The following is a 14,248-nucleotide window of genomic DNA, read 5'->3' on the forward strand; positions in this document are numbered from 1 at the left end:
TGGATATACACTGCACTAGTGCCGACATTGTGCATGCTCTGTTGCCTGTGTCTATGTGCCTGTGGTTCTGTCAGTGTGATCATGTGATGTATCTGACCCCAGGAATGTGTCAATAAAGTTTCCCCTTCCTGGGACAATGAATTCACGGTGTTCTTATTTCAATTTCCAGGAGTGTAGTTAAAAATAAAATTTTTCCTTGTTCGCATCTGTCCTAAATAATGAAACATTGGGAAGTACTTGCAGCTGCGCTTCCCCCTCCTTCTTTATTCTCTTTACTGTGTGATTAAAATAGCTAGTAGTTCTTGCACACCCTCTCAAGCAGTTTTCTATAAGATTCTGCTTCCTAGTTTCCCTCTTCTGACAAACTTCAGTGGTATTGGATATAATTACACATGTATGATTATGAAGAACTTTACCTGCACCTATAAGGCAGGAAAACTGTGATGCACTCTATATAGTAAAGAGATAGCAATGAGGACACTGCAAGAGTGCAGGTGACAGTCAACTGAGGCAGGGTGACCCCTGTGGAACAACAGGATGAAATCAGCCAGCACTCACAATATGAATGCGTGTCTGCCCAGTGGGCATATTATTTTGTATGAGCTCTGCCATTCTGTTGTGCTATATTATACTGACAGTCAATTCATTTGCGATTATTGTTGGTTTTTACCCTTTACATCTTTGCACTATAACATCCGCCAGCAGAAGGATAGGACTTGATAAAATCTTATTTTTTAGCCTACCGTATAGGCCTACTGTTGGTTCATAGTACAGATAAATTTCAACAATGGAAAACTGAAGAGAGACTGGAAAGTAGGCCTTAACAGTACAGTCTGATAAAATGTAAGTTGAAGGCAAAAACAGGACAAAGTAAAAGAATTACACAAAATAGTAAAAATGGTCTAGACTGCTTTTGGTAAACTAGATAGTGTCATCAAAACTAAGTTTTCAATGGATCTGATCAAGAAAATTTATAATCTGTGTATTACTAGTTTTGGCTAACAGCAATGAGGTACAGATTGTTAAACCGAAAGTCACATAAAAAGTGAGGGATATTTAGGGAATAAGAGAAAAGTTGCATACTGGAAGTTATTAAGAAGAGAAAGTAAAATAAAAAAAAATGGATATCTGAACTTCATGAAGTGGAAGATGTAACTTTTATTGTAATGAAAATGAGATGCTGATGGGTAAATCATGTAGCCAAGCAAGTGGATTGTGAATTGGCTAAGGAAGTTCTATGCCAGTTCCAAAAGATAAGAACAGACCATTATGACAATCCACAGGGAGATGGGTGAATGACATTAGAAAGCATGCAGAAGCAACATGAATGTGTACAGCTGAAGACATAAACATATGGGAGACCTTCCTCCATCAGTCAACTGTGGATGAATGAATGATGATTCTCCATATATAAAATTATTTTTTACATAAGGAAATTGCAGCTTGAATTAAACCACTAAACACTGACAACAGCCAAACTCCTCACAAATGAGCTGATCTTGTGCTCACATCAGCACAAGACTGTGATTTGGCGCACACATACAAACTTGTCATGTGGCAAATAGTAGAGTTCAGCAAATCTGTTGCTCCACAGTATCAACAAGCTTTCGTGAAAATTCTGCCTACTGTATTTTAGGTTATTTGTGTTGCGGAGATTGTGTTTTAAATGTCTTCTGATTGGAGCCACAGGTGTGTGAAGCATGCTGACTGAACAGGCCACCTGATCAGACAAAGATAGTAGATAAATGAAGTGCAGCACAACAACACTGTCATTACTGCCTTTCTTAATAAGGCCAGGACTCTTCTCAGAAACACAGGAAGTGAGGCTACTTTGCCTGGAGTTTGCCAATATTATCCATATGAGCATAATCTGCAGTGATCATGAATGTCAATCCATGAAATTTATGAAAGGTGAAGTCAATAAGAGAGCTATTATGCCCATTCATTGCACAAGTATAATATGGAAGTATTTGTTATACACAATACTGCCTTTTTTTCTGAGTATATTCTAAGACACCGTGACTCAAAACTGAGTAATATAAGTTATGTCAAAAAGTTGTGTTAATCAAACTGATAAGAGGTAATGGGAATGTGCAAGTACTCATGTATTTGCCTCTTCGTGTAATCTCCAGTCATTGTTGTAATTTTGACAATGCTCCAGAGAAAATAAGATGCAGGCAACTGACATCATTAAATGTTAGTTATGCTCTCTGACAAAGACAGAAATAAACGGGAGCTAACTAGTAGTCAAACTGACAATCATGCAGCTACATCTGCTTGTATATATGTAAATAATTTAGGAGCAAGATAACAACTAATCGAAAAGAGAGGCATTGAGTACCCTAATGCGAAAAAGAATCCATCAGAAAGCTAGCAAACTTTTCAGTCTTGTTTATCCATCTGATGACTCAATACCTATGCTATATGGTGAGCTGTTACTTTCACTTCTAAATTAAATCATCCAATTTAACTGCTTTGACCCATGATATAAGTGTAATGCACTGTGCTGTGTGAAAATGTTGTGGTATGGTGTTTTTGAGTCAGGCCCGTTTGCAGATGGTGCGTTGGTGGCCACTCTTGTGGTGGATGTTCATGTTTGTAACTGTTTGTGATACGTGTGATAATTGGTCATTTGGCTTTGTGTAATCATTCATTGAATTAGTAGTTGGAAGAGTGTGCTGTGTCGTCAGTGACTTACAGTGATTTATTATTTTGGGGATTTATGTGCTCATATGTGTGTCAGGCATTAATACTTTGTTTTTTGACCGAAATGTAAGAGAGGTTTTTTTTCCATTCTTGTTAGCAATGGATACAACAGGAAAATCAGTGTTATTCACTCTAGGTTGCGATGGATGATGATATTACCATGACCAGAAAGTTGTAGCATGTCCTGGCTACTCAGACCACATACTTGTATATATAACAGCGTCACCATGGACAATGTTTAGTGGTCTATCCTATGGGGGATCTGGTTCGAGAGCACTAGGTTAACGATCCTTTACATTTTTATACGCATGAGACAGAAGTGAGTGCTTGATGTGTGTTGGATCGGTTTCCTTTCTGCAGGGAAGCGTGTACTGGATGTGGGAAGTATAGCACATGTGTGGGGGAAGGATGGCCAACGTAGTTGTATTCGTCGGTGGCTTTGGTCAGTGGACAATTTTTGTTTTATTTGGTTTTTAATGGATTTGGTGTATAGTTTTTTATTTGTTTGTATTTTAATCGGTCAAAAGAATCTCAAGGTTTTGGGTTTTCGATTTGAGTGTGGGGTTTTGGTAACATTGGCTTTGTTAAAGGTATGTAGAATATGTGAAATACACGATGCAAAGATTTGTGACATGTATTTGGCTTCTAGGTATCAATGGCTTCATTTGAGCTATATGGGAAAAATGAAATGTATGATTCCTCAAGTTTTTGTCTTTGTATCATAATATCGCTTGTTGAGAATTTTTATGTTTGATTTTGTGGATATCTGTTTTAGGGTGGTGCAGGTTTGCATATTGTCATATATTTAGCCTGCCCCATCTTAAACCCACTATTTCCTGCAGCTCTCCCATTATTTTCATTTCATTGCTGGAGTGAAATATTCTCGTGTCATTTTTATTTTTGTATGTGGTGACTTCACAGTCACCATATTATATACACTGGAAGCAGGGGTGCCTGCCATCTAGATGATCTCATGGACCAAAGCACACAGGTGGAATTGGACACTCCCGTAATGCCAATCTTTCCATACCATATATTAATGGGTGCATACATAAAGATTTATATGTATGGAACTGAGTGTGATGGTGCAGTGATATAAAAATTTAACTTGTACATATCTGGCAAGTACAGTTTTAGATTTACATACATTTGCTAAATTACTTCAGGTTACTGTCTGAATGTCTCCATAAAAACCCTACCTTCTTCCACACAAAGCCATTCTCCAACTTAAAAATCACTCTCACAACTGCAATACCCACATCATGATAAGGCCTAACTGATCTCCTTTTTTTAATTATTATTTTTGTACCTTTGTGCCCCGTCACTGAGTAAACATTGCAACACAACAACACTGAGCCTTACACCAGTTTATAGCAGAAGATGCTGACAGCTGGGAGTGCTGTTGCCAGCTTTCAGCTGCTGAGGGCAAATGGCTGCAAGTGAAAACAACAGTCGTCTATAGAGCGTTGCCATATATGTGTATACAAAATTGCATTATGTAAGTGCTGGAAGTACATGGGCAAAGCAGCTGTCGCAAGCCAACCTCAACTGTAAGTAATCTTCTTTTGCAAACTCTACTCTGATTCTTGCTTACAGATCCAGTACTTTGATGGTGTGATGTAGCTCTGTAATATTTGCTTGGTTTCTGCAAACCTCCTTGCCTTGACTTAACCATGATCCTGTTACCAACTTCCTATTACCCATCCTCCTCCCCCCACCACTTCTAACTGCCACACAAAGAAAATTAGACATTTACATATATCTTGCTAATCAAAGAAAGAGTCATATCATATTAAGAACAACATCAACAGATGCAGAATCTCGGATATGACAGGGAAGGGGTAGAAAATCAGCTGTCCTTTTCAAAGAAACCATCGCTGTACCTTCATCAATACGGAAAAACTACACAAAACCTAAATCTGTATGATGGGGGTCTTCCATTATAAACCATCTGAATATGTCTGTCTGTTACTCACTGTATTTGGAGATATCACTAACACGTCAGTCGCTGCTAGTTTTTCTCCTGAACAAGCAACTATGGAAACGTGACACTGGAGTGAAAATAATTTAACTTACAAATTAAAGAGATCAATAAAATGTAACTACAAGTAGGCTAGTTCGCAAAAACGAACTTTCTGTCCAATAATAATGATTATGAATAATAAAGGCAAAATTTGGGTATAAAACAGCGCAAAAATTTCAAAGACGATATATCAGATTTTATTTTAAAGCTTGAGAAACTGATTCAGATGTATTGCAGAATTTTCACACAATCTGAGTCATACTTGTGTTACTGTTTTGGTTTAAAAGACAGGGCACTATGGTCACTGGCTTGTGTAGCACCATCTCCTAAGAACTTTACATCGGGTCTTTTCAGTAAGTAAAATTCAGTTAAACTTAAATAGAACCCCAACTAGTAGATGAATTTTCTTTTTTCTTCATGATATATGCATTGCTCACAGCATAAACTGATGTATGTCTGACTTTTTTCTGTGTTCTCTCGGTCCCGAACAACTGATTTCTAATAACGACGGTAAATAAAAACTTCCTTGCATATCTCACGACGGCTGTTGCACTTCTAGACTGGAATACAAGCTTTAGAAAGCACTACAGAGCGCACAACTTTCGCCCTTTTTTAAAAAAGAGGCAGTATGGAGTCAATGTCCTTCGGTTCTGTTGACAGAACTCGACCACGATTGGGAAGGTCATTGGGTGTCTTGGATGATATTTATAATAATTAAATCCTGCGTACGTATTCGTGTAACTTACACTTGCACACACTCCCACAACATTTAGGTACAATGTAAACAAACACAGCACACACGCAACATTTCACGCTCTACAAAACAACTTTTTACACTAGTCAGTGTGTGGTCTTATTATGGAAAAATCATCAAAGGGTTACAGCAATCGACATACTAACAATAACGGCTTACTACACTATCGCAGGTGTACCGCATGTTTACACCGACTATCTAAGCTCATGTCAGATCAGAGACTTCATCACAGGTCGCAAAGACATGAGTGTCTGGTACACGTTTCCTTGTAAAATTGGAATGCTTGTCGAAATGCCATGCTACAATAAAGATCTGAAAGCAGACAATCTTTATTTTCCTGTATGTCTGTGCGGTTGAATAACCTATTTAGAATGATCTAGCACCCTAATGCTGGGGACAATGTTAGGAGACAATACGGTCTAACAATAAATACGATCTGTATCAATTCAACAAGATACTGTTTTCTAAGTGAAATGTTTGTTGCTTTGCTTTTATTGTTGCATCTCTGTTCTGCAAAATATTTCAGCTTCGGAAAAGATTTATGTAAAACGGTTTCTTTCTGTATACGTAGAAACTTCTAGACAAGCGTACAATTTTGTTTATTTTGCTTCCAGCAAATATCCGTCATTTAGCCAGATATATGCATTGATGTACTATCTTCTTGTAAAACACAGACACAAGTCTCACTGACAGCACGCAAGAAGGAAGGAACTTTAAGTGCATAATTTTGAATGCTCCTACAAAATCTTATCTCTGGCACAAACGTCGTTGTGACTAAGAATCCATTATTGTGTATTTATGGTCAACAGATTATGATTGATATGTGATTCATCAACACGGGACAAAAATGGAAGAAGTCAAGGAAACGTTTGAAATTATTGAAGAGCAGTACTCAAAATTAAAATTCATTCTTGAGAATGAGGGTGACGAACTTTTCAAAAACAATGATTTAAAAGAAGCTCAGGTGCTTTTCCAAGCTATTGTCAACAAATTAAATTTCGTGATGGATTTCGACAATCTAGATGCTGATTGTAAATCGAGACTACAGGCGATAATGTTGCATATATCTACTGAAGAAGCTAAATTTTTAACCAGATGTGGTAACGAATTAAAAGCTGCAAATATTCTCCTTGATGCGATTCGAGCTAGTGAAATGCGAAGTACCGAGTTTCCTCTCATCTGTCTCCGGGCAGCAAATGTATGTGCTGCACTTCTCATCCACCATGACAATGGATCTGTAGAAGGTGCTGCTTCGGTAGTCAGAAAAGCAGTAGAGGTATGTGTATCAAAACACTTTTTTAAAAATAGAGAGCTTTTGAAGTTAGAAACAGTATGCAACTTTATCAAGTATTTCAACACAGATTAAATAATTTACATTGCTCGACGCGTTTAAACACGCAATGACCAATGTTTTCCAGCTGATTTGACAGCCTACAAACGAGTTCCTTCTATATTTTTGGTGTCTGCTTTCGGTCTATCATAATAGCGTTTCATTTCCACCGTTGGTTCATCATGATATTAAATTTTCTTGTAGTCTTGTGTTCTTTATCTGTGATATCACCGTTCTCAGGGTAATAATACATTTTCGTTGATAAGAAAAACTGGATGCGAATACCAACACGTCTTTACATCAAATCAAGGTTAATCTTTGCACTTCATCTTCTGTCATCAGAGCTGCTGCACCCTTTTTACAGGAACAGCTTAAAAGCGGAGTGGTACTTATTATGTCTGCAGAAGTTTAAGAAAAAACAAAAAAAAAACAATATTTTTCCTCATTTTCCTTTATAATGAAATAATAATTTACTAAGGTATTATATTCACAGTATGCAGTACTGTGGGTGTTTTGTTCCTTTGATATCAGTGATGATTTATTACAGTGTTCACTCCAGGGCGTATTGCGAGATGGGGTGGCTTGAAGAATTATTGTGCGACCTTGTTTAATGCGATGACTACTCCATGTTTATAGTGTGTTTAAAATTAGTTGCGACTTTTGAAAGTTCTGTATGGAGATAGTGAAAGGAGGGGTATGCTGAACGCGTCATCAAGTGAAGACAAAGACCTTTATTAACAATATATACCCCTGTGGGTTACGATAACGCCTGGCCCACTCGGCGCTAAACCTGTCAGGCTTGCCTGACTGTGCTAGCTGGAAGTCGCACAAGCTGATCAATCAGCAGTCTTTCTCAAACGATTTTAAAACTCCGATTCCCACACATTTTGTAGCTTCTTTCACCAGCTTCATGATGAATTGCATATCATTTCGTCAGTGGTTATTGTCATTGTAATATTTTGATATTAGTTAAACTACTGGAAGAAATTCTTAAAGTTTACATTGAAAAATGGGGGTCATATATTGTTGCATATGAAATTTAGATGAAATATTGAATTATTCTTTAAACTTGGAAGGATATCGCTATCTGTCTCCACTGTCGAGAAAATTAGATGTATTTAAACCACTCTGTCACGAATGCATATGGCAATGATAAAGCTTGAATGAAGTATTCATAAATCCTTCATATCTCATAAACAGTGTAAGACTTAAAATCAAGATTTTGGCAAATGATAGCATGCTGGGAGGAGAGTATTTTGTCATATGATTAATATGCGAAATTTCCATAGCTACGATATTCAAGCTACTACAGTTTTTTTAACGAAATAATGTAATTTTTAATGATCATCAATAGCTGGTGAAACGAGATTTGCCGTGGGTTTTGCAACAACAAAAGTGAAGAAGTTACACATTTATTTTTAAATTGAGAATGGGTTATTTCGTGATTATTGACCTATCTGGCCCTCAGTTGCTCAGTAATAAGACACTGTTACAGAATTCTGTCACTATTTCAACTATGCTAGAATGATAGTGAAAAGAACATTCGTAAGCTCTGTTGTGTTTTGGCAAAAGAAGACGATTTTAACATGATAACAAAAGAATTTACGTATTATTCAAAATTTGTCGCAGTCCTACATGAATCCATGTTTCGTCAACTGTCTTCTTGGTACGGCTGACAAGTCAAGACCAGCCCTGTGGTGCAACATTTGCAATGGCTTCTTTTGTCAGCAATTCAGCATCACTGAGTGTAAATTCTTATTTTTTTTGCAGCATTTCTTTTCACCTAGCCCCATATATTCTGAGACGGATTTAAATGAGCATGATATGGAAGAAGCCTGATTAAACTATGCCCTTTAGCGTAAGCCAGTTCATAGACCTGGAAGCATGGAGGTTATGGCTTGTGACGCACTACAAGTTTCATTAACTTCATTTTATATAAGCTACTTCAACTTTATTCTATGGATCATGTCTTTGTACCCAGAGCAAATTATCCATTCTCCTCCAACGCAGTTTTGGAGCTCTATCCACCACAATGGAGTCGTATGGCGCGTTGTTTATTGCTATTGTCGAATTCAGAATCGACCACTTTTATTGCGAATCTCGCGTTCAGACGTGCTGCACTGTTATGATTAACGCAATGCCAACACAAAACACTTGTTCACAATATCTGACGACTGCAGAACATGTCAAAGCCAGAAAATAGCACTTTACAACGAGAGCTAATGATCATAGGTGCATCTAACACGTGATACTACGTCAAACTGTTTAAGCATGGAATGGCAACAGGGGCGCTTTACCATCTGAAATGCTGGCAGCGTGCTAGCGAAAGCTGACTTGTCATTCATGTTACCTGGGCAGTGGCGTCACGCTCCTCTGGTGAGCCAAATGTCAAAAGTCGCAACTAATTTTAATCGCAGTACTGTTGTGAACACTGGATGCCGCTCAGCGTCAAGCATATGGTTCTACTTTGGATGGCGGCGACCACACAGCAGTCAGTATGTTCTACAAACGTGGCTTGGTAGTCCATTCCGAAAACATTGTAGCAAGAATACGGCATTGTAAAGTTGAATCCCCATTCTATCTGTGGATTTTTGGACCAAGAGGAATGTGCGGTACTAATAGTCAGCTTTGACCAATAAAATAACGGTAACTGATGCTGTGGCGTGATTTCTTGGCGTGCATTTTGATTTGCTGTTCTTTATATTGCTTTCTGATGTTACATTTTTGTTAGTTCTACCTACATGTTTGTGAGAGAAATTATATTTTTAAACTTTGACATGATAGATAAACGAAATACTGTTCTGTGTTGGGGGGGAACAATAATATTTAGTCAGTTACTGGTATCAAGGCCAATTCACACTTAACCATCACATCACATTAAAATATTCCACAATGCGTTTCAAGTGGTGCTTTCACACATGGTGTCAATGGACTGTTATGCCACGTCATGTCATGTCCAGGTTTGTCGCGAAAAACGTTTTGACCATGGTGTCATCTGCTAACATTAGAAGTTAACTTATTTTCGCGGGACTCACTGATGTTGTAGAGGATTTCCTGCGTTTGTGTTCTCTTAATCTTAATTTAATGATCGTGCTTTGCTTTGGTGGTAAATTGTAAGTGTTACATGGCAACCTGCATATTTTTTCCATTCAATGTTCCTCCACAAGAGGGGTTAAATAATTGAAGCAAAAAAAAATTTAGGTTTTACAGTAACAGAACACAGCCGATGCTCACACTGTGTATGAATAAGAATATAAGTTGATGAAGTAATCTTTATCAAATAACATTCGTAAGTGAAAAAGTCAGCCCTAACAAAGGAGAAAAGTAGGGTTGTTTATGACACATTTAGTTAAATAACGAAAAAACATAATGGATAAGGTAAAGAGTTTCTATTTATTCCCATATAAATATTGTTTGAAGTATATACTGACACACACACACACACACAACACACACACACACACACACACACACACACACACACACACACACACACATAGCTAACAAATAAATGTAGATGTTTCGAAATGTTTCACTTTTCAGCATTTTACCACATGAAAGTGTTCAAGGAGTTTACTTTGGCCATTAAGAAACATTATTGTAGTTGTCCCATTTCAATTCTGTATTCTGACTTTTTGTATCACAGATGGTAACACATAGGCTAAATGTCACTGTTTGGTACTGGGCTAAGTGAATCGATGTAAAGCAACACGACAGACACTGTGGATACACACTGACGTGACTGTGGCTCAATGTGACAGACCTCAACATGACGGTAGTGTGAATGGGCTTGTAGTCGTTGTTTCCTTAAACTATTTTCTTAATTTAAACTGTTTAGGCTGATTTTCACTACAGGTGAAGTGTTTTCGTAGAAGACTCAGTTCATTTTAATTTTGATAAATAGTCAAACATCTTTTGCGTTAACCATTGTGCTTTCATGTATATATTTGAAACTGTGTATTGTAAACTCCACTTAGCTAAACCAGATTTTCCAATACTAGTGTAGATTTACTTATGACAGATTTTTTTTAATGTACTGTATGTCATGGTACACACTACAGCTGTATCAGTATTTTCATGGTAATCGATTTGATTTCTTTCTAACATACAGTTAAAGCTGTTGTTGTTAAACTAGTTTCGTTTTACTGCTAAAAAGTACAAATATTGGAAAATACATATCGTAGTCTCCTCTTACGCTGTGTATTCAAACTTTTTTCTATGTTACTTGAATCGTTTGCGGGACAAAGAGGAGTCCGCTATACTAGTCACTGACTTTGACCAGTGATGTCATAAATAGGTGATAATCACTGTAAACAACGTGGCGATTATAACGTCATATTTATGGAGAGTTTTCAAACATAGCATAGTTTTGATTAAGAGAATTCAGTATATCTAAAAACAAATACTTCGAATTACAATTGTTATGATTAATTACATATAAATTAAAGAAACATTTCTTGGGAAAAAAGCATTTGAGTACTGGTGTCATAAAAACAAGCTCTACAATTCTGATGACCATTATGACACAGTACAAACAAATATGTGTTGTAAGTTAACAGTAGTTAGTATCGGATAAAAGACTTCATGTATGTAAGTGAAGAGCAGATGGCGATACACAGTTTCGAATGTATGTACTTTTCAGTAGAAAATCGAAAACATTTTTATAAAAATAAATATAACTACCTGTGGAAAAACTGAATTGAATATTGTAAAAACAGCTGTAGTGGAAAGCACAGTAGACTATAGGAGGTAAAAAAAATATTTATTGTAAATAAATATTAGCTAATATCAGAAAATGTACTTTACCTATATAACTCAAGAGAAGATTGTGATACACAGTTTCAAATATACATAGTTTTCAATAGTAAATTGAAGATCTCAACAAGATGCACATCATCTATTTAAGAAACTGAGTCGAGTATCACATAAATAACTGTGGTGGAAACCAGAATTTGCAGTATGAACAAAAGGAAAATTTTCAGCATAAATAAATTGACACTACATTTTTCCTATGTAGCTCTAGCAGAGACTGAGAAACAACATTACAGATAATTGTGCATCTTGTCAAGATCCTTTCTGTTTACTAACGAAAAATACACTCCTGGAAATGGAAAAAAGAACACATTGACACCGGTGTGTCAGACCCACCATACTTGCTCCGGACACTGCGAGAGGGCTGTACAAGCAATGATCACACGCACGGCACAGCGGACACACCAGGAACCGCAGTGTTGGCCGACGAATGGCGCTAGATGCGCAGCATTTGTGCACCGCCGCCGTCAGTGTCAGCCAGTTTGCCGTGTCATACGGAGCTCAATCGCAGTCTTTAACACTGGTAGCATGCCGCGACAGCGTGGACGTGAACCGTATGTGCAGCTGACGGACGTTGAGCGATGGCGTATAGTGGGCATGCGGGAGGCCGGGTGGACGTACCGCCGAATTGCTCAACACGTGGGGCGTGAGGTCTCCACAGTACATCGATGTTGTCGCCAGTGGTCGGCGGAAGGTGCACGTGCCCGTCGACCTGGGACCTGACCGCAGCGACGCACGGATGCACGCCAAGACCGTAGGATCCTACGCAGTGCTGTAGGGGACCGCACCGCCACTTCCCAGCAAATTAGGGACACTGTTGCTCCTGGGGTATCGGCGAGGACCATTCGCAACCGTCTCCATGAAGCTGGGCTACGGTCCCGCACAACGTTAGGCTGTCTTCCGCTCACGCCCCAACATCGTGCAGCCCGCCTCCAGTGGTGTCGCGACAGGCGTGAATGGAGGGACGAATGGAGACGTGTCGTCTTCAGCGATGAGAGTCGCTTCTGCCTTGGTGCCAATGATGGTCGTATGCGTGTTTGGCGCCGTGCAGGTGAGCGCCACAATCAGGACTGCATACGACCGAGCCACACAGGGCCAACACCCGGCATCATGGTGTGGGGAGCGATCTCCTACACTGGCCGTACACCTCTGGTGATCGTCGAGGGGACACTGAATAGTGAACGGTACATCCAAACCGTCATCGAACCCATCGTTCTACCATTCCTAGACCGGCAAGGGAACTTGCTGTTCCAACAGGACAATGCACGTCCGCATGTATCCCGTGTCACCCAACGTGTTCTAGAAGGTGTAAGTCAACTACTCTGGCCAGCAAGATCTCCGGATCTGTCCCCCATTGAGCATGTTTGGGACTGGATGAAGCGTCGTCTCACGCGGTCTGCACGTCCAGCACGAACGCTGGTCCAACTGAGGCGCCAGGTGGAAATGGCATGGCAAGCCGTTCCACAGGACTACATCCAGCATCTCTACGATCGTCTCCATGGGAGAATAGCAGCCTGCATTGCTGCGAAAGGTGGATATACACTGTACTAGTGCCGACATTGTGCATGCTCTGTTGCCTGTGTCTATGTGCCTGTGGTTCTGTCAGTGTGATCATGTGATGTATCTGACCCCAGGAATGTGTCAATAAAGTTTCCCCTTCCTGGGACAATGAATTCACGATGTTCTTATTTCAATTTCCAGGAGTGTACATACATTCAGAACTGTGTATTTGCTCTCCCCTCTTGACTGTAAAGACTGTTTTCTGGTTCTAACTACCATTTACTTACAAAATCTATTTCTTTTTATTTTGTACAATGTGTTGTAATGTTCATTACAGCTGTAGAGCTTGTTTTTATGACCAGTACTCAATTCGTTATTTTTATGAAATTATTCTCTTATTTATATGTGATTGATCATAACAGTTGTAATTCAAAGTACTTGTTTCATGATATAGTAAGTTTTGGTAATCAAAAATGTTTGTGTTCCTCATGTTTGAAAAAATCGCTATTGATGTGGCTTTATAGTCGCCATGTTGTTTACAATATGTGTTACATATTTACAATGTCACTTCTCAGGGCTGATGATAAGTAGCACAAATTCGTCTTATCTGGTTCAAATGGCTCTGAACACTATGGGACTTAACATGAGAGGTCACCAGTCCCCTAGAACTTAGAACTAATTAAACCTAACTAACCTAAGGACATTACACACATCCATGCCCAAGGCTGGATTCGAACCTGTGACCATAGCAGTCGTGTGGTTCCAGACTGAAGCGCCTAGAACTGCTTGGCAACTTAGGCTGGCTCGTCTTTATCTGAATTTTTTTCCTTGTCATTTATCTTTTGTTCCACCTCTGTTAGTTATTTGTATATGTGAAAAATATCAAGAGCTCAGATGGAAACCCAGTTCTAAGCAAAGAAGGGAAAGCAGAAAGGTGGAAGGAGTATATAGAGGGTCTATACAAGGGTGATGTACTTGAGGACAATATTATGGAAATGGAGGAGGATGTAGATGAAGGTGAAATGGGAGATATGATATTGCGTGAAGACGTTGACAGAGCACTGAAAGATCTGAGTCAAAACAAGTCCCCGGGAGTAGACAACATTCCATTAGAACTACTGAT

General features: G+C 38.8%; 2 protein-coding genes across 5 annotated transcripts in view; one reads left to right on the forward strand and one right to left on the reverse strand.

The window, feature by feature from the left end:
- LOC126365861 (armadillo-like helical domain-containing protein 3) overlaps positions 1–5,933 on the reverse strand; it is a 128,508-nt gene extending 122,575 nt beyond the window's left edge. Inside the window, exon 1 of one of the 4 annotated variants that reach the window (XM_050008529.1) lies at positions 5,643–5,933. The gene's annotated coding sequence lies outside the window, so the exon portion shown is untranslated. Of the gene's footprint in view, positions 1–5,475 lie in introns of all 4 variants that reach the window. The other 3 variants (XM_050008530.1, XM_050008528.1, XM_050008527.1) reach the window with 3 other exon arrangements.
- Positions 5,812–14,248, forward strand: part of LOC126365860 (uncharacterized) — a 226,585-nt gene continuing 218,148 nt past the window's right edge. Inside the window, exon 1 of the mRNA XM_050008526.1 lies at positions 5,812–6,759. Within this exon, the coding sequence (XP_049864483.1) occupies positions 6,331–6,759 (429 nt within the window). The 5' untranslated portion in view covers positions 5,812–6,330. The remainder of the gene's footprint in view (positions 6,760–14,248) is intronic.

Source organism: Schistocerca gregaria, chromosome 4, assembly GCF_023897955.1.
Source record: "Schistocerca gregaria isolate iqSchGreg1 chromosome 4, iqSchGreg1.2, whole genome shotgun sequence".
NCBI classification, from domain to species: domain Eukaryota; kingdom Metazoa; phylum Arthropoda; class Insecta; order Orthoptera; family Acrididae; genus Schistocerca; species Schistocerca gregaria.